General features: G+C 43.3%; 1 protein-coding gene across 1 annotated transcript in view; it reads left to right on the forward strand.

The window, feature by feature from the left end:
- Positions 1-19,502, forward strand: part of WWC2 (WW and C2 domain containing 2) — a 164,277-nt gene that overhangs the window by 112,490 nt on the left and 32,285 nt on the right. Inside the window, exons 5-9 of the mRNA XM_007466510.1 lie at positions 3,642-3,721; positions 8,597-8,726; positions 11,571-11,717; positions 12,749-12,822; positions 16,752-16,994. Coding sequence (XP_007466572.1) covers positions 3,642-3,721; positions 8,597-8,726; positions 11,571-11,717; positions 12,749-12,822; positions 16,752-16,994 — 674 coding nt within the window. The remainder of the gene's footprint in view (positions 1-3,641; positions 3,722-8,596; positions 8,727-11,570; positions 11,718-12,748; positions 12,823-16,751; positions 16,995-19,502) is intronic.

Genomic DNA, 19,502 nt, shown 5'->3' on the forward strand with positions numbered 1-19,502 from the left:
GTGAGCCATGGCCGCTGAGCCTGTGCCTCCGGAGCCTGTGCTCCACAACGGGAGAGGCCACAACAGTGAGAGGCCCACGTACCGCAAAAAAATAAATAAATAAAAGAATACTGACGTTTCTAAGGTAGAATAAGGGCCATAGGTTTTATTGAGGTCATTTTGCTACAGTTCTAGTTTGTCTTTGATCTTATGTATATTATCATGCCATTAATAACTAAAACTTTTATAACTGTAGTTTTACAACATTCTCCTGGGTTCTAGACCGCTCTCTGCTGCTTAGTAGCAGGGTAACCTTCAGCAGACTTACTTACTTATTCTCTTTAGGTCTGAGATTCCTCACCTGTAAAATAAGAATTAAAACTGTATCCATCTACTAGAGTAGTTGTGAGGGTTGAAAGCACAGTGCCTGGAATACCTGAAGTGCTTGGCATTTTAGCTCTCACTGTTGCCTCCAAGTAGAGTCCACATTGTGCTAAACGTGCAAATCAGCATTAGCGTAACCCTTAGCTGGGATCTAAGGACATTTGTCTTCATGTTCTGTGTCCTACATTTGAAAGTGGGTTGGAGAATGAGAGTAGAAACAGTGATCCTCCAGTAGCTAACGATGCCAAATGGTTCTCTGAGAAGAAAGGGTGTTGAACAGTTAAGACCAAACTCTTAAAACCAGAAACAATCAGAAATAATGTTGGGTTGGAAATAGTAGTATCTGTTTTCACTTAGCATTATAATAGAATCAAACTTTTTCATCTTTAACAAAATAAAATGCACATTGATATTTGGCAGCTGAAAATCATTCAGGTAATCCGCTCAGAAGACTCCCCAAAATAAAAGTAGTGGCTTTCAGCCAACTGTAGGTAAAGTAAATTATGTGGAAGAAAACACAGGTGTTAGCCTCCTTTATCATTGTCACCCAACATACAATTAAATCTCACATCACTTAAGCAGAGAAGAGTCTGAATTGTCAAAAGTTAAATTTACAATGATCATTTTTGAAAGAAAGTAAATGGGTATGTCATCGCAGCCCAAATGATTTTAAATGGATTGCTGTTTTATGACCATGAGATACACTAATTGTTTTAATTCAGTTGTTCCAAGAGGGCTTGATAGTACCATTGGGGTTTTTTTTGTCAACTGTGTTTTCAAACGTAGAGACAGGTTTCAGCCCAGTTACTATTGTTTTTTGGATTTCTGTTGTTATTTTTAAATTAAAATGTTAGTCTTTTTGGTAAAAAGCTTTTGAGAGTGCTGCCAGAAGTAGAATTACATGTGGAATGAGCTTTCAGTTACTGACGGCTCCTGACATGATGATAGTCTGATGCTAAAACTGAAATGTCTTTACTGGACACTGTGAATGAGCTTGTTGCTATGCATGAATATTAAAGCACCTTCAAGATCCTTCTCTCTGAGGGCAGCCCCCCTCCCCTGGTCTAAGTAGCCCTCTCCTCCTTGGGGTTCCAGTAACATTGTTTGTACCTCTCTTTTAGTTATGAATTGGGCCTTGCAACACGATTCTTTCTATTTCCTTCTCCCTAATAAAATGTAAGCGCCTTAGGGCACAAGCTGTTAAGCCTTCAGATTAATTTAACAGATAATTTACTGAACATTACTGTACCCAAAATATTGTGCCTCATGGTCTACAAATGTGTCACAACAGCCCTTGTCTTTGTCGTTTGGTTCCTCATAGGGCCTTGCCCCCCGCCGTTTACTTTTTTCCCATCTGTTCCACGATGCTCTCTGTTTTCCTCTGACTTCTCTGGCCTCTGTTTCGCAATGCACTTTGTCTCTTTCTCTCGTTGACCTGTGAGCGATGCAGATGCCCAAGGTGTTCCTGAGCTGCCTTCCCTTCTCTGTACGCACTCTCTAGTTGATCTCATTTATTCTGGTGCATTTAAAATAGCATCCTTATGTCAGTGACTCTTTATCTCTAGTCTAGACACTTCAAGTCCACGTATTCCACTTGCCTTGAAGTGCCATGGGTGTCAGAAAAATAAATGTCTTACAGAAAACCCTTAGTCTTTCCCCCTCCCCAGGAAATCACCTTCACATACCCAGGATTTTGGAAGTGATCTTTGACACATCTTCTCCCTCACCCTCCACATTGAGTCCATCACCAAGTCCTGTTGATTCTACCTCTAAAATAGATTTTTCCTATAGCACGGCCCGCATGCCAGGCAGGATGGCCCCTTTGGGCCCCTCTGGTCCAAGCACCATAGAGTCTCCGCAGTGATCTCTCAGAAGCATAAAGCAGCTCATGCTTTACAATCCCTCCTTGATTCTCATTGTTCTTAGGAGGAAACTTAGAAATCCTCAGCATGGCTTCAGGTTCTATGTAATCAGGCCTCCTTTTCCATTCTCACCTCATTCCACATGCCACCTCTGTAATCCAGCAGTGACAGCATTCTTTAAATCCCAGAGACTTGCGACTTTCCCCTCCCACAGTTTAGGGTTTGTCCACAGGCTCTCTACCCTGTGGGGACCCCACGAACCCTCTCATCTCCTCAACCCCTCAGACTAAATTAGGTCCCGTCCCCCTTTTAAATCGTGAAGTATCCTGTGCTTTTCTTTTATATCACCTATGGCAGTTGGAAAGATTTATTTCGTTGGACAATTATTTGCTCCATATCAGGCCGCCTCGTTGTCCTGTAAGACGCATAAGGGCATTAGGTCTGTTTCATTCACACTTTCAGACCCAGGACTTGACACATTGCACAGAATCAATAGATGTTTGTGGAATGGGTAGAATAAATAGGAAGTAAAAGTGCAAAACACATGGAAATACTATGCAACAGGATGTGCTTAAAACTTAAGGCTGTAACTCACTATATGGAAATAAGTTTCTGACACCCGTGAGGATACCTTCAGTTTGTGACTGAACCAGGCTTGTGCCATTTTCCTGACCTGCCAAATCTTAGTATTCTTATTACCAAAGATAACAGGAAAAGAACAATCTTTATCAGTTTGACAACAAATATTTATTGATCCCCTGCTGTTCACCTGGTTTTATTTTACAAGCTTGGGATACAGCTGGGTGATGCTGCTTACTTTCCCATGGGGGACAGACAAGAAACAAGTACAAAGGCAATTTCAGCTCTTGGAAAATGCTGCGAACTAAACAAAACAGACCAATGGCCTGGGTGCAGTGGCCAGAGAAGTGCTGTTTGCAAAGGTAACATGGAGCTGACAGGGAGTCGGCTAGTGAAGAGCTGAGGGAAGGGCCTTTTAGCCGGGGGAACAGCACATGCCGAAGCTCTGAGGCTGGAACAGCCTGGCCTGTTTGGGGAACAGAGTGGTGGCCAGGGGTCCTGGAGAGTCAGGAAGGAAAGGCAAGCGCAGAGTCCGAGAGACCCTGGCTGACCATCCTGCCTCTCCCCGTAGTGGCTGTTTATCACAGAGTGCGGACGATCGCGATGTCCGGCTCATAGCAATGTTGCTACATCCGATGATGAGAGGAAACTTGAGTAGTAATGCACATCGCTGATAATCTGCCTTCCATAGAACTTATGTCCAGGAGAAACTAGTCGAGTAAATATCAAACTAGTGGCTGTGTTTATGTGTTTAATGGTTTACTAATAGATTACCTTTTTAAACTATGTTGCTGATTATTTACAAACATTCATATTTACATTGATTTCTCACAAAAGGTTAAAAAGCTGAAGCGAGAACTGTCACAGATGAAGCAAGAATTGCTCTATAAAGAACAAGGCTTTGCAACCTTGAAACAGTGAGTATGAAGTACTGAAACTGACTCTCGAATAATCCAAAGCCACTGAACCGATACAAAGAAAATAGAAGTATAGATTACATAAGAGTTTTCTCAAAGAGAAGTAAAATACAAAGTGCAAAGCTCTGCACCAAAAACAAAAAAGCAAAAAAACTTGGGAAAATCTATACACTTTGAATAGGTGTGAAATGTTCACTAATCTTTGGCGATCCAAGGAAACCAAAGTGAGAAACTTAGCTTCGTCTCTGGGCCCGCCAGGCTGCTCTCAGTTTGAGGCAGAGCCAGGAGATCGAGCCCAGGAAGGGCCTCCCCCTTCTCTCTGGAGGCTGGGCTCTGTGAGCCTGCGCCCGCCGAGCCCCGGGCTCGGGTCCTGTCCACCTCTGGCAGCCCCAGGGGGACCTAATGCTGTCTGATCTCAGGGAGCAAGTCAGGGGTGTCTACAGAGGAGCTGAGTGAGTGCCTCAGCTCCCGTGTTCCCTCTGCCCTTTCCTGCTCCGTGCTGAAGTCTGCTGGACCCTGGCTCCAGCTTGAGCTGGGTCAAATAAGAATGGAGATGACGATCTGGAAATCCCTGCCCCATTCCCAGCCCCTGGAAGCCACTGCTCTTCTGCTGATGAGGCCCAGACTAACCGAACGCCAGCAGGCACACCGAGACCTTCCAGCTCCCGCAGTGCCCACCCCACGGTCTCCGATGCAGGGAAGCAGCGATGGTTCATCCAGCACACAACCACAGGGAGGGTTGAAGACGTCATCCCTTAAAAGGCATCCAGCTGCTTTTCCCTTCCCTCCTCCTTGCTGCCCGGTTCAGTGCCCCCCGTAGCAATGCAGGATTCGTAGGGGCTTCCCTGATCGGCAGGCCTCACGTTCTTCCTTGTCTCCCTTAGCAGTATCCAAGGCAGCAAGGCATTACCCCGTTAAAGATCCCACGTGTTCGCTGGCCAGGCCGCATAAGCTGATTGTTCTGTATGTTTGGTTGACGAGTTATATTTCGGGACCCCAGTCACTCTTCTTGACCACCAGCCACATGACTTTCATCTCAGACATTTGGTTTACTGGATCAGTTTTGTTTTTGACACTCACCTCACGTGATCATGACCATGATATTCTTTCAGATGCTCCCATCCTGGTGGTTCTCTAACCTGACTGCATATTGGAATAATCTGAGGAGCTCTTAAAAATCCCTGTGTCTTGTCTCCACCCCAAGTCATGTTCTGTGAGACCCCCATGTGGTTCTCAGGTCCAGCCCTGTTGAGAGAACCTCAGCTGGTTGCAGAGCGCCCCGAAAAACTCAGCAGACCTGGAATCACCTAAATGTATTATTTAGTCAGTTGTACATCAGCATAACGGAGGGCTTTGTGGTGGGAGAACCACAAAGCGTTTAGCCACACGTTGCATACTTTTAAGGCACATGAAATTATAACTCATTCACCACGGGGATTAAAGGTTAGCCAAACTTGCTGTTTTTGTTATATTGATGTAACAATGCTGTATTGTTTCAAAGCAGTTTGCTTGCAAGCAATTTTTATAGGAATCCAAGGCATGTTTAAGAATCTGTCAATAACATTCCACAAGAAAACAATAGACATTTGTTGTAGAAATTCAGGCTTTCTCTTGCAGTGATTCTAATCCGCTGAACCAAGAGCAGAAAGATAGGATATCTAACATCAGATTCCTCTCGTAGATCAAAATAAAGCTATAGACAAAATAAAGCTGTTTTCATCCAGATGTTCAACACCGTACTACTAGAAGATTGAATAATAATTGATTGAACCCAGAGACCATACTTTTCCAGAAACCGCATTCCTGGTACTATAAGGGGACTTTTTACTTGGGTTATGGCAAAATATATTTCAGGAAAAGATTTATACAGAATCCCACTGCAGGATTCTGTAACTTTTCACTTATTCACAATAAAATGGAAACATTTTGTGGAATCTGGGATTATGATGTAATTTAAACCCCGGTTTTATTTTACTTGATGCAATAGTTTATGCTGGATGAATGAATGTAGTTTTATTCTTTACGTTATTCATTTCAGACTGTGGTCCCAAAGTTGACTTTGGCCTAAGTGATAGTGTAGCTTATGTGTAGGTGGATGCCAGGAAGAGAAGCATATTTCCGCTTTGCCACCTTCAGTGTTCACTCAAAATTGGAAAATGGAAAGTGCTGAAACACCCAGCAAGCCAAGAGTATATACAGAATCTGTGAAAGTTTGGCTCAGGGGGTACACATTTTCCAGGGAAGGCATGCAAATGGTAAGATATAGGGGAAAAGTTAACTAACTATAGGGTACCCAGAAACCAAAAAAAATTTTCTTTAATTTTTCAGGGATGAAAGTAAAATTGTATTTCTCAAGAACAAAAAGCACAGTACGTACTTTGTTTTTAAAAAAAAAAAGTCAGCAACTTATGCTGATATTTTATTTTATGGTCAGTTAGGGTCAAAAGAGAGAAAAAGGGGGAGATGAAAAGTGGAGGAGACAGAGGAAAAACGTGGAGGTAGAGGGCAAAAGCAATAGTTAAAGTAAAGTAGAAAGGTTCGGAAAAGGGGAAAGAAAGACCAAAAGGGGTTCCGTGGCGAATGCTGCACGGAGCTGGTCCTTGTCGTATTTAACATTTGATTGAGCAGTGGCTGTCCGAGAAATTCTCATCCATTTTTAAAGCTCTCTGCCATTTAAATTAGCAGTCTTGAAGTAGCCCTGCTTTTATTTTTCAATATTAAAGTTCATTTCTGAAAACTCCTCACTGGCTTTTATTTTCAAATGTCAAAGTTGATTTCTGAATTAAAGATGTGTTTTACTATTAAATTCTGAAGGTTTTATACAAATCGGAAGAAATTACTTGGGCTTTAGAAACTGCCTTTGACAGTTTGAGATACCTACATTACTAGCTGTTTCATGAAATCTCACAGATTCTTTTTCTTATTAAAGTAAGCTTTTTGCCTCAACTAAGTGAGTAGATACACACTTAAGGGTGTCAACAGTTTCAATGATAAAGCCCTCCTGAAATAAATATAATCCACCAATATTCAAACTACTTTTGGGGTTCTTATCCAATATTCTAAATGTAATAGTCATAAGAGGCCCAAGCCTACGTCTTTCATGTTGAGGACAGTTGTGCCACTTAGCTAAGTGTTTATGCAATTTAGAAGCTAAATTTGCGTAGACTTTCTGGTCTCAGTTTCTTCTTTTGGAAGAAACATGGCTAGGTAATCTCTAGGGTCCCTTCCCATCACAAATACTCTGTGTATGTGTGTGCACGCGCACGCATATATGTTTAATTCAGTGACTTCATTGGTTATACGTTTTTATAGAATGACCTTATGATAAAATTAATTTTATTCTCTTAGGTTCTTTAAGACTTTAATTATTTGTTCAGCATCATAAAATATTTTCTAAAATGGTACTTGTCATCTACAAGTACCATTTTAGTCATCAAGTTATCTACAAACTGCACTTGTTTGGGTAAACTTTGGAAGAGTGAATAAGATAATAATTGTGTTAGTTTTTTTTTTACTTTTCAGACCATGCCCTTCACGTTGAAATAAATACAGATTATTAAGTGTTTTAAACCAAATTAGGTCAGAGCCAGTTTTCTGTGATTTAATAGGTGCCATAACTCTGGAGAGTCTGTGAATAAGACAAGGATATGTCTGAGAACGCGTGTAATAGCGTTGTTGGCTGATGGGCAGAGATGTGGCATGTGTCCCTGAAGGGAAGCCCAGGCTCTCTCCTAATGAGTCCCGGGCAGCATAGGTGGTGGGGAGAACCAGGAGAGTGATGGTGAAGAAAATGTTGAACCGTTTTTTGTTTTTTAATTAGGTAATTTGGTTGGGCCCTTGGACCACAAAGATTAGGTTACATGAAATCCTCTGACACAGGGTGACCCTCTGAACTGTAAGGACATTTGGTGAGCAGATCTGCAGGGGCAGTAAATAAGCTCATCGGGGAGCTCTTTATTCAACGTTGGTGGACAAATGAACACATCTGCTGCCCCCTTGTTCCTAGATTTGAACTCACTCAGCAAGGCGAGCAATTTATCTTGACTCATAACTGTCGTAAAAAAAGAATACATTTCGGGGCTTCCCTGGTGGCGCAGTGCTTGAGAGTCCGCCTGCCGATGCAGGAGACGCGGGTTCGTGCCCCGCTTTACTCTGGAAAAAAAGTAAAAACTTCTATCATATGAAGAATACAGTGAAAGAAATAGAGAATAATTTGAATAAAATAAAAACTACTCTTAAGAAAGGATGTGGTTTCAAGTCAGACCACACATCAGAACAATGTTTGGTTGGGAGTCTTTTAAAAAAAAAAAAAAAAAAAGAATACATTTCATATATCTAAAAAGAAATAAGAAACTAACCAAGCAATCCAAATATTACAGGATACTCACTAGTATAAATAAAAATCACTACCCTTTATTTATTAAAGGTCACCAAGCTGTAGGCACTGTGCTAGGTTTTGCACAGGCATCGCAGCATGTAAAATTAGGTGGCAGTGATGAATCCTGAGGTTCCTGTGCTCACCCAGTTTATTGGCATTTCTGTCCTGCTTCCCTGTGCCCTGAACCTTTGTCAGGATCAGCATGAGATGAGGTTTGAGTTCAGCCAGCAGTGGGATCACCCAAACAGACTGAAAGCAAAAAGCCTGAGCCTGAAGGTGATTACAGTGGACTGGGGGATGAAGTGGGGGATGGAAGGGCTCTCAGCTCCAAGTGATCAGAAGAGAAAGGAGAGACCTTCATCAGCTTGAAACTGGTGTGTGTGAGTCAAGTAGTAAAAATCAGCCAACTAAGACAACCCCAAACCCAATTCCTATCTCTTTAACTTGTACATTCGGTCATTCTTTGATTTTTCTTTTTTCCTTTCCTCTTTTAACAGAATTGATAAAAAAATGTCTGGAGGCCAGAGTGGCTATGAACTTAGTGAAGCCAAAGCCATCCTAACTGAACTGAAGTCTATCAGAAAGGCTATTAGCTCAGGAGAAAAAGAAAAACAAGATCTGATGCAGGTATGTGATGGAACATTTTTTCAAGTCACACTGCTACCTTCTTGGGCCTCAGAAGCTTTCCTTGAGGCAGAAGTTCTCCATCGGAGTCTGGAAGGCCCTTTACCACCACACAAACCCCACTTCTGCCCCATCCATATGGAATTTGGTCCCGTAGGAGATTGTTATAGGCACTGAGCCAGCCGCCTGCCTTGGAAGAAAACAGATTGGTTCCAAGGTTCTGATATGCTTGTTTGAAGGCAGACTTTGGATGACCTTTGAGACAGGGGCTGCTGGATCCTGGAGCCCATCTAAGGAGATTAGCATCTTGGTGCACCCTGCAACTCACTGCAAACTTCATGTGGCGCCCTGATAAGCAGGGTTATCTAACTCAGTGATCCTCAGCCCAGGATACAGAAAGGGTATGACACCTGCTGTCAGTAAGTAGATGAGATGCCTTGAGGAGAGGGGGAAGGGGTGTGAGGAACTTAGAAAAGCCATTCCCCACCCCAGGAGATTCCAAGGTGCTAGCTGGGGGTGGCAGGGAGAACGCGGACCCAGCTGGGGGACATCTGTATAGTCACCCTGGGAGAGATGCTAATGGCAGTAGACCCCTTCGTTACACCTGTACACTTCTCACCTTATGGGTCTGAGCTCCAGTGACCCAGCCTTATGTGTAGAGAAAACAACCATTCAGCGATCAATATTCTGCATGTTGAGTATCTATATTTAGCAGATACAGCCAAGTTTTTTGAAGAGATATCTCTTCCTCCTCTTCCCTCCCTTCCATCTCATAATTATCACAAGCACTGAGAAGTCTTTGTAATATTTCAGATATTTGGAGTTCTTTACCTAGCTGGGTGAGGATTTAGTCTGTGTCTTTCAAAAACTGTTAGAGCCCGTGGTAAACAGAACCTCTGCATTTAAGTACCAAATTCAGCTACGTCATGTCAGTTTCCAAAATGCTGGTTGAATGTGGGTGAATATTCTTGAACCCATATAATTTTGCATTTGGGGAATTCTGAAATAACTTGCAAGAAGCGATCAAATAGAAAAGACTGACTTAAAATACTGACTTTGTGCCCGGCAGTCTTCTGCCTGCCTTGCATAGAAATACTTCATTTAATTCTCACAACAGCCTAAAGATAGGTTCTGTTATTATCCTCAACCTGTAGACAAGAAAACGGCAGTGCAGAGAAGTTGTTACTTGGTTAAAGTCACACAGCAGGTAAGTGGCAGGACTGAGGTTCAAACCCAGGCAGTCTTGCTCTAGAATATGTGGTTCTAACGTATGTGTAACACATACAGAACTTCCTTGGATGTACTTTTTGTTGTTGTTCTGCAATGATCCTGCCAATTAAATCAGTCATTCCTGAAAAGCACAAAATAAGTCCTTTGAAAAAAGTTAACAGAGTTAAATTGAACAGAGTTAAATTGGAACCTCATAATTTAGCAATTTCAGGTCCTCTTTGATTCTTTCTGTAAACTTTGGATTTATACATAGGCCAGATTAAATTTAAAAACTAGATTCCTTTTTAATTGCTAAAATATAAAAAATAATTAATAAATACAGGAATCAACAGTAGAGCAGAAAGGGACATTAGTTATCTTCTATGACTTTTAAACCTCTTTGGCTGTGACCCGGAGTAAGAAATACGTATATTTTACATCAAAACCCAGTAATACAAATGTCTTTAACGATAGATACACACACCAAATTTCACAGAAATATGCCTGCTTTTAATACTAGTAATATACTTTGATTTTACTCTCTAGTCTCTTCTATTTCATTTAAAAACATACTAGTCATGACCTACTAAATTGATTGAGTGCATGGTCATAGGTTTGAAAAATATACGTCTTTTCACCGTTCGCATGAAAAAAATAGAAAAGACTTGTCCAAAGTCCCTAAGAGGTTTCTTCGTTCTTTTCTGTAATGTATTTATTTGATGTGACCATTTAAGTTTTATCCCTCATGCATATACATTTTGTATAAATATGCCTTTGATAGAAAATAGAGAAAGTTAGGTAAAAAACAAATATCAGATCTCTGGTATTTCTAATTTCTTATCATGAGAATTTTGAATATCAGGATTAAATCCTGGCTCTTCTTAAAGTTGATAATAATGAGCTTCTTACATTTTTATTAGTGTTTTGTACGGGGGTTCTTTGGTAGCGATTTAAATTTTTTCCTTTTTAATACTCTCACTGACTCACATCCTCCCTCTAAAGTAAACTCATTCTATTAAAACCCGGGTGCCGACACCAGTCACGTTCACTTGTAATTAGGCACTTTCCCAAACCAAACATCACCGCAGGTACTGATTGACTGTGGCTTCTGGGCCTCCATTTCCTAATCTCTCACATCTATGTGAGCTAAATAATCTCTTAGATCCTGTCCAGATATCAAATGGCATAACTGTAGAAGTCTTCTAAGTAGGAAGTTTGCCTGCTTTATCTAAATGAGATTGCATTATAGGTATCCTATGCTTCCATAATTCCTACTGCATAAAGTGGGTAGTTCTTATTAAAATAGACTTCTTTTTAACAGAATTTTAAAAATAAGAAATGCATGTATTAAATATAAAGATACCATTAGTCACAGGGTGAATAATTCCCAGGCTGTCTTGGGAAAGATAAGATAACCTGTTTAATATGATCTTACATATTTTCAAAGTCCTGTGTGTATGTGCAAAAATTATATTCTACTCTTATTTTTTTCAAGAATTTAAAGTGATAAGTACCTACTAAGATAAAGTAGTTGTTTTTTCCATTGAGATTAGCTCTTTTGACTTAATTTTACCTGGTGGGGAAGTTTCGTGCTCTTAAATGTTCGGCTTTATGGAGTACTTTGTATTTCCTGAACAGAGTCTTGCTAAGCTGCAGGAGCGGTTTCACTTGGACCAGAGCATTGGCAGATCTGAGCCAGACTTGAGATCCAGTCCTGTGAACTCTCACTTATCTCTCTCCAGACAGACCCTGGATGCCGGGTCACAAACAAGCATTTCCGGGGATGTAAGTTATCCACGTGGAAGGGTTGGCCCCGGCACTGTCCTGACGGGCCCTGATTACAATACCGATGGCAAATGGAACAGGGGCCAGGAAGGTGGTGCGAATTCCAGCTGTGTGCATTCAGCATTTCATACTCATAAGATTGGATTTAAAAATCTTAGCCTTATCTTTTCTGCCTAGGTGCCAAAGTATATCAGAATTTGTCCATATGAATAGCTTTGTTCAAACTTTCTCATACTGTATTTATTCAGAGACTCTATTGAAAGGTGAGAGACAAATGAAAATTTGAGTTTTTCCTATTAAGTTTAGAGTCTTAGACATTAAGGTCCTTCCAAATAAACATGAAGGCTAATGAGAAACAAATATATGCCTTTAAAAACTAACCAAAAAATTTGTTTTTATAAATCTGAACTTGATTATATTAAAACATTTGATTGGTGGTTTATACCTGGCATTTGAAAATATTTATTGTGGCTTGAATATTATTACCAGTTTGTATTCTACCTTTGGGGACACCATTAGTAGATATTTACTTTTCAGTAAGTTCCAGTTATTTTTGTATTCTCTATGCTTCTTTGAATTCCGTGCTATGAAAGTAAAACAGGTAGAGATCAACAGTAGGGCTTACCTGTTTGAAAAATTAATTTTCGAAGTAATTTATTTTATGTTTATGCATTTGAAAGTTAGATGATGGAAATTTTGGCTCATAGAGACAAGGAAATTAGTTCCAGTTCATAAATTTTATTGACCTGTACACCCTTCATAAACTCTTAGCTACCAGAAACATTTACCTAATATTTTTTATCTTGAATTTAATGTGTGGAGAAAAGGACGTTAAAGTCTTTGAAAAACAGACAAGCTTGAATTAAAAAGAAATGTTTTGTCCCTACTGAGACTATAAAGTAAGTGCCTTTGCAAACTGGTGTTCCCATCTTCTGTAGCTTTGCAATTACTTGCACTTCCTAGAAACAAAAGCAGTTTTACTTCATTCATTAGCAGAGTTAATTGACTTTTTCCCTTTTGTTTTTTACTAGATTGGAGTGAGAAGTAGATCAAATTTGGCTGAAAAGGTCAGGCTGAGCCTCCAGTATGAAGAAGCCAAAAGAAGGTAAACAGCAGGGGAGCTGGGTAGCGGTCAGTGGGTAGTCAGCTGGCTCACCCGGGTTTCCTTTTCCAGAATTCATCTTTACTCACGTAGGGACGTCTGCTGGGCGCTCGCCACCGTTCTTACCAAGGTTACCCTTCATATCTTAGAATATAAGGGTTACGGGGTCCCCTCCCCCGAAAGCTGAAGAACAAGGAGAATTAATGAGAAGGGCGGGAATGAAACTTTCCCCTTCCTTCTGGAAGGAGGAAGCTTGAGCTTGTACGGTACTTTCTTACTCACAATTCAAAGTGAGGAGGTCGGCTTCTCAGATAGAAATGTGATACCATGGCTCAGGTGCAGGGCTTGGTAGCAGCTGCGGAGTCTGAAGGTAAATAGCTTCAAGCACCTTCCTTGGCTTGAAGGGAAGACCCCCTGCTGATGTCCGGGGGGATGCTGAGGTGTCTGCTGTGTCACTCACTTCAGGGAGCGTTTCCTTCCTTGACCCTCTCAATTCTTCAGCCCTGCCTCGATACCTTTTTCTTATCTCGTGACTCTGCTGGGGAAGGCCTGGGAGACTCCTCTGTCCTCGCCTCGGTGACAGACTCAGCTGGTTTTCATAATGTAGGAACTGAACTTGTTCTGAGAGAGAGGGTCATACTGATACATTTCATTATTTTCCTTTTAAGAGTGTAAAAATGCTGCTGTTTTATTATTTAGGAAGGCATTGGGTGACAAACCTGCATTATCATGAACATGAACAGTTCGGCTGAGAACATACTGGAGCATCGTGGCTTCCCACCACAAGGAAGCCCGTAAGATGGATACTGGAATATATCCATTATTATTGGTGATGATGAGAATTTAAAAGTCACTGGCCAAAGTTCTTAGAGGTTGTCTGGCTTTAACAGAGTCGCTATTTGATCTGCCTAAATATAATATTTGCCTCTGGGTAGCCTCTGTTACTAATACTAATATTACTTCGTTCTTTGATTTACTGAAAGAACCCGAAGGTTTGTTCCATAAGTCATTAACCACGTGAGCTTGAGCAGGTCACTTAGTCTCTCTGAGCAACATTGCACTCGGCTAATTTTAATGCCTATAAAATTTCCCAGGTAGATTATAAATGGCTTGAGGGTAGGAAACATTTTGTTTACTGTATTGTCTGCTTCTCACATGCCAGGCTGTTGCTTTGCCCTCAGTAAGGACTGAGAATTGCTTTGTGCTTTTGTGGCCCAGTGATGTGGAAGCCTGTTTGGGGCCCTCTGGCTATAAGCACGCCAGTTCCTGAGCTGCCAGAACTCGTAGGTTCTGACGTAAACAAAGCCAGGATCTGGTTTTCTGGTGTCTGGTTTTCTGAAGGAGAATGGCCATAACTCAGAATTAATCTTGGGGAGCCAGGCCTCATGCCCCGGGGTCCTTGGGGTTTGACGCGACTTCCTTGGGCCAGCTTGAGCTTCTGCTTTACTTTGGCTCCATGTGGAGCTTACACAGCACTTCTCTTCCTAGGTGGCCCCGGAAACCTTCGTGTTTTCTTGCCCAGAAAACTATTTCCAAATAAAATTTAAGACCTACCTAATGCCTGATTCCCACAAGTAATAGATGCTGTTCTTTCCTTCACTACATCGTTGCTGTCAGTTCAATCGGTTAATTCAGTCACATCAAAACTTAAGACATTAGTTCTTTCCCATTTGGTTGCATTGCTGTTCTATTACCATTTGGGGCTTTATTTTAAAGTTACTAGCAATTCTGACGAGAAGGTAAGTCTCAAGGGTTTATGCATAAGTTGAAAATGCTTTTTCTTCCTCAATTCTGAATAAGGGGCGGGTTGTGTTCTTCTGAAACCTGTTTTCTCCTCCAGTCTTTGTTTTTTGTGCTTAGTGAAGCTAATAATATCATGCTTAATTTTACAGTACATTGAGACAGTTGTTTATGGTTTTGTGGTTAAAGCTGACGAGTAGCTGATGTTACATCTATCGATGTAACGAGTAGCTGATGTTACATCTATAGTACAGACGATGGGTGAAAGTCAGAAGTACATTATATATGCAGCACAGTTTAAGATGGCAATTTTATTCTTAACTCAAACAAGAAACTTCAGGCAGAAGAATGTGGAACTGCTTCCCTCTTTGTCCTGGCAACATTTTTTTGTTTCGTTTTGGTTTTTTAAATTTATTTATTTATTTATTTTTGGCTGTGTTGGGTCTTCGTTGCTGCGCGTGGGCTTTCTCTAGTTGCAGCGAGCGGGGGCTACTCTTTGTTGCGGTGCGCGGGCTTCTCATTGCAGTGGCTTCTCTTGTTGCGGAGCACGGCCTCTAGGCGTGCGGGCTTCAGTAGTTGTGGCACGTGGGCTCAGTAGTTGTGGCACGTGGGCTCAGTTGTTGTGGCGCGCGGGCTCTAGAGCGCAGGCTCAGTAGTTGTGGCGCACGGGCTTAGCTGCTCCGCGGCATGTGGGATCTTCCTGGACCAGGGCTCGAACCCGTGTCCCCTGCATTGGCAGGTGGATTCTTAACCACTGCGCCACCAGGGAAGTCCCCAGACAACGTTTCTTGTTCACCTTTTTCTTCTCTTCTACAGCTTTTTTCCATCAAAAAGGGGAGGAAAAAGTCCCCCCTTTCCTATCTGTTTTTCCTTTTTCTAGCGTGCACTGTAACAATACCCAGAGTAATCATCCAACATTTCTTAATAGGAATATGGATTCTTCGTGCCAACATCAGTTGTGTTCATAGTTTACCTTGATCTTGTGCTTATGGTCAAAACAGCCAAGTGCCATTTCCCTTGTGAACAATCCCGATCGTCCTCACAGCGCCACAGAGCAAGTTATTTGATTCGGGTGGTCATTCTTATTGAATCAGGAGGTAACTTGACCATTGAGTACGAAGCTCTAGAAGCAGTGGAATCTGGGGTCAGCAAAATTATGAAACCGGTGAAGGTTCCCTTTGCTGCGTTTTCCTCCTCGCACCCCTCCCGACCCCGTCGTTTCAGCACCTGTTGTCACTCCAGTGGGCCCTGGGTGCTGCTGATAGAGGAGAGCCAGGTCAATGCCGTGTGTACAGGGCCGGCCCAGTGAGCGCCCCGTGTGTGCTGTAGACTCCATGCAGGCCCTGAGCGGGAAGCGAGTTCACGGTGCACAGCTGAAGAATGTGGGTGGGGGAAGCCGAGCCCTGCCCCCTTTTCCTTGGCCATGCTGCAGCCTTGAGGGATGGACTTGGCTGTGGTACCGCGTGGCCTAGCCCCTGCCCTCTTTTCTCCCCTCTTCCTTCCCTGATTGGCTGATCCCCAGTTGCTGCCAGCCTAGCCTGGGGACAGCATCTTTACCCAGAGGAACGAGATCTAGAATAATGCATTTCTGGCATCATTTACCAGAGATTCTTTTTTTTTTTGTGGTTCACGGGCTTCTCACTGTCGTGGCCCCTCCCATTGCGGAGCACAGGCTCCAGACGCGCAGGCTCAGCGGCCATGGCTCACTGGCCCAGCCGCTCCGCAGCATGTGGGATCCTCCCGGACCGGGGCACGAACCCGCGTCCCCTGCATCAGCAGGCGGACTCTCAACCACTGCGCCACCAGGGAAGCCCTACCAGAGATTCTTTAAAGGAAGCTCTCAGGTGTTCCTCCTGCCACCTCACACAGGCAGGCACACGTCAGGGCTGACCACCCACAGCCCTCTGCTTTTTAAGCTTCTGTGTACTTTGACCTTCATCCTTTTTCCGGTAGGTAGGTGTGCTTACTCAGATGTTAAAGGTGGGGAGGATGGATGAGGCAGATAAGAAGTAAGTGTAGCATCCGCCACCGCTGCCCCGGGACGGGACCAGACCAGAGCCTCACACCAGCCATCACGCCCGTCCCTGGGGGGTTAGTCCCGACCGACCTGTAGCCCGCCTCGTGTTTTCCCTTCTTTGGGACTTCTGACTACGTGCACAGCTGTTATTTCATTCTGTCTTATTTTATTTTAGTATGGCCAACTTGAAAATCGAACTGTCGAAACTGGACAGTGAGGCCTGGCCTGGGGCGCTGGACATTGAGAAGGAGAAGCTGATGCTGATTAACGAGAAAGAAGAACTTCTGAAAGAGCTTCAGTTCGTCACCCCAGAGAAGCGCACCCCGGACGAGCTAGAGAGCCTGGGCGCCGAGAGGCAGCGGCTGGAGAAGGAGCTGCTGTCGGTCCGGGGGGCGCCTAGCCGAGCTCTGGCCGAGAGGTGCGTTCCCCTCCCCAGGCCCCGGGTGGCTAACCCGTGGGGGGCTCAGCTGGGCCTCCAGGCCGTTCTCCCTGGCCTGCGGAAATCTCAGAGGCCTCAGCCCTTAGTGGACTGAGGACTTCTTCCTGTAGAGCAGTAAAGCACACCCTGCTTAGTCCCCGTGGTTCCTCTACGCTTTTGGGGAACGTGAAAATGCCTGAGACAGATGTTGAATAACTAAGGAATGTTGACAGAAAACCAGGAATGCAGTCCATCGCTGACCGAGGCTGATAACAGTGGCTGTAAACTATTGCACTCTGATAAGAGAGATTATCTGGACTATTAGGGCGGCTGAAGCTTCCTATTCTGGGTTTATTACTCACAAGAATGCAAAAGTTTATTGCTTTTCATTTCACAACGAAAAGACAACTTGCTCCCTTTGATATCTCAACAGGTCACAAAATGTTCACTTGGATTTCGTTTGTCAGTTGAAACCCTCCCCTGAAGCAGGAGAAAATATAAAGGAAAATGCTTTAAGCAATTTCCTCATCCTTCTGTGGGAAGGTGTAAACTGGTCACTTAATCTAAAAACTCCAGTTCTGTAGGCAGGTCAGCTGGACTCTTAAGCAGGGAACCCCTGTGTGTGTTTGCCGTGAGGACATCTGCACAGCAGCCCTGTGTCCAGGCCTTGCTGACTAATGGTCAGACACCTCTTTACCTGTTTCAGCCATAGACCATGTGGCCCTTTAGAACCACCGCACATCCATCTTTTAGGCCAACAAGTAAGGAGCAGAATGAAGGGAAAGAGATTCACATTTGCGTAACTTCAAGTGACCTGGGAATAAGTTTAAAATACCCACCCATAATCCAGTCACTTTTTTTTTTTTTAACTTCTTGGCTTCTTGCCTTCTAATTCCTTGTCCTCTATAAATGTTTGAGGTTGTATGTCAACATAATACCAAAACATTTGAAAAGTGTGGTGGTGGAGGAGACGGGGGGGAGGGAAGAACCTCTGACATTCCTGATGAGGCATTAGCGTGAGCACTTGTTTAACCGTGTGAGTGAGAATGCTGCTGGAGATAACGCATAGCTGCAGCATCACGGCTTCATTGAGCGTGCGAAAGCATCAAAGGGGGAGCCCCCTACAGATGCCACCCTTTCACCATCTTAAATAATTCTCATCACCCACCTGCCCCTGTTTCTCCTCCCGTCCCGCTCTGACATCCCTAGAAGGTGTCAGAAAGGCTGGCCAAGTAGGGAGCCATCCGACCAAGACTACAAGGAACAAAAAGAAAGGGCGAGAAGGCAGAATTCAGTTGTTTTCCTGAATTACCTTGATGTTGTATGTGAGTGCCTGTGTTTGTGTTTCTTAAATTCCGAGGATAAAAGTTTGATAATCATCAGCAAATATGATGAAATGGTTAGCTTTGTGTGGCTCGTAGATAAAACACCAGTGATCTTTTGTGTTATGTCGCCCTTAATAAATGTCATATAATTATACCTGTGTAACGTACGGACATCTGACATCTCAGCTGTCCTACTCTGCAGTATCTGAATCCGGGAAGGGCCCTACCAATGGACTTTAAATTTTTTCTGGGAGAGGAAGAAAACAGGCGTTTGTTTCTTTGTTTGAATCAGCTTTTACAGGCATGATGTCTTGTCTTTTTCTTCTTTTTTTTCTTTTTTTGGCCGGGCCATGTGGCATGCGGGATCTTAGCTCCCCAACCAGGGATCGAACCCGTGCCCCCTGCACTGGGAGTGCGGAGTCCTAACCACCGGACTGCCAGGGAAGTCCCTTGTTTGTCTTTTTCATTAGGGCTGGAGCTTCAAAAATGACTAATGAAGTAACGTTAAAAATATAGCTTAAGTGCCTAGACTTTGGCTTTTATACTTTTGTTTGCACACACATAATACCTGTCAAAATTCCAGCAGAAACAGTAGGCTTGATCTCATCCGGAAGAGGAGCTATAAAATATTTATACAAAATAATTCTCTATCTAGTGAGATCCAGCCGTGGGGTTTGAGTCGCACAGGGAGTAATGGGGGCCATCCACAGGTTTGGATGGCCCTCTGACTTACGACCGCGCATAGGTCCACGTCCCACAATTGAGATCTTAGCAGGAAGGGAAATGTGTATGTTTCATATGTTGGCTGTCTGAGTCATTTGGAAGGCTCAAGTCATTTAGCATTACAGAAAATGGACACCAGCTTCCTCTCTGCTGTCCACGGCCAAAAGCAGAACCCCATGATAAAGCAGGGTAAGGCTGAGGGACTCACACTTTCTTGCTGGAGCAGCTTGCAGTTTTCTCACTGCTATCCTTGGCTGCAAGACGGCCCAGCATTCCCTGTGCAAGACAGCAGAAGCCCTGCGAAGTGCACCCGGAGTCCTTTGTTTCCCAGTGGGCACAGCACAGTGTGGCTTCGGGCTTTGTTGGTGGTGGTGGTTTTACTTTACTCCCCATTTGCTCTCCCCCTTTCCTACCCTTCACCAACCTCATCGTTTCTTCCCACTGCCTGTGTATATTCCTG

Source organism: Lipotes vexillifer, unplaced genomic scaffold (assembly GCF_000442215.2).
Source record: "Lipotes vexillifer unplaced genomic scaffold, Lipotes_vexillifer_v1.1 scaffold951, whole genome shotgun sequence".
Lineage (NCBI taxonomy): Eukaryota > Metazoa > Chordata > Mammalia > Artiodactyla > Lipotidae > Lipotes > Lipotes vexillifer.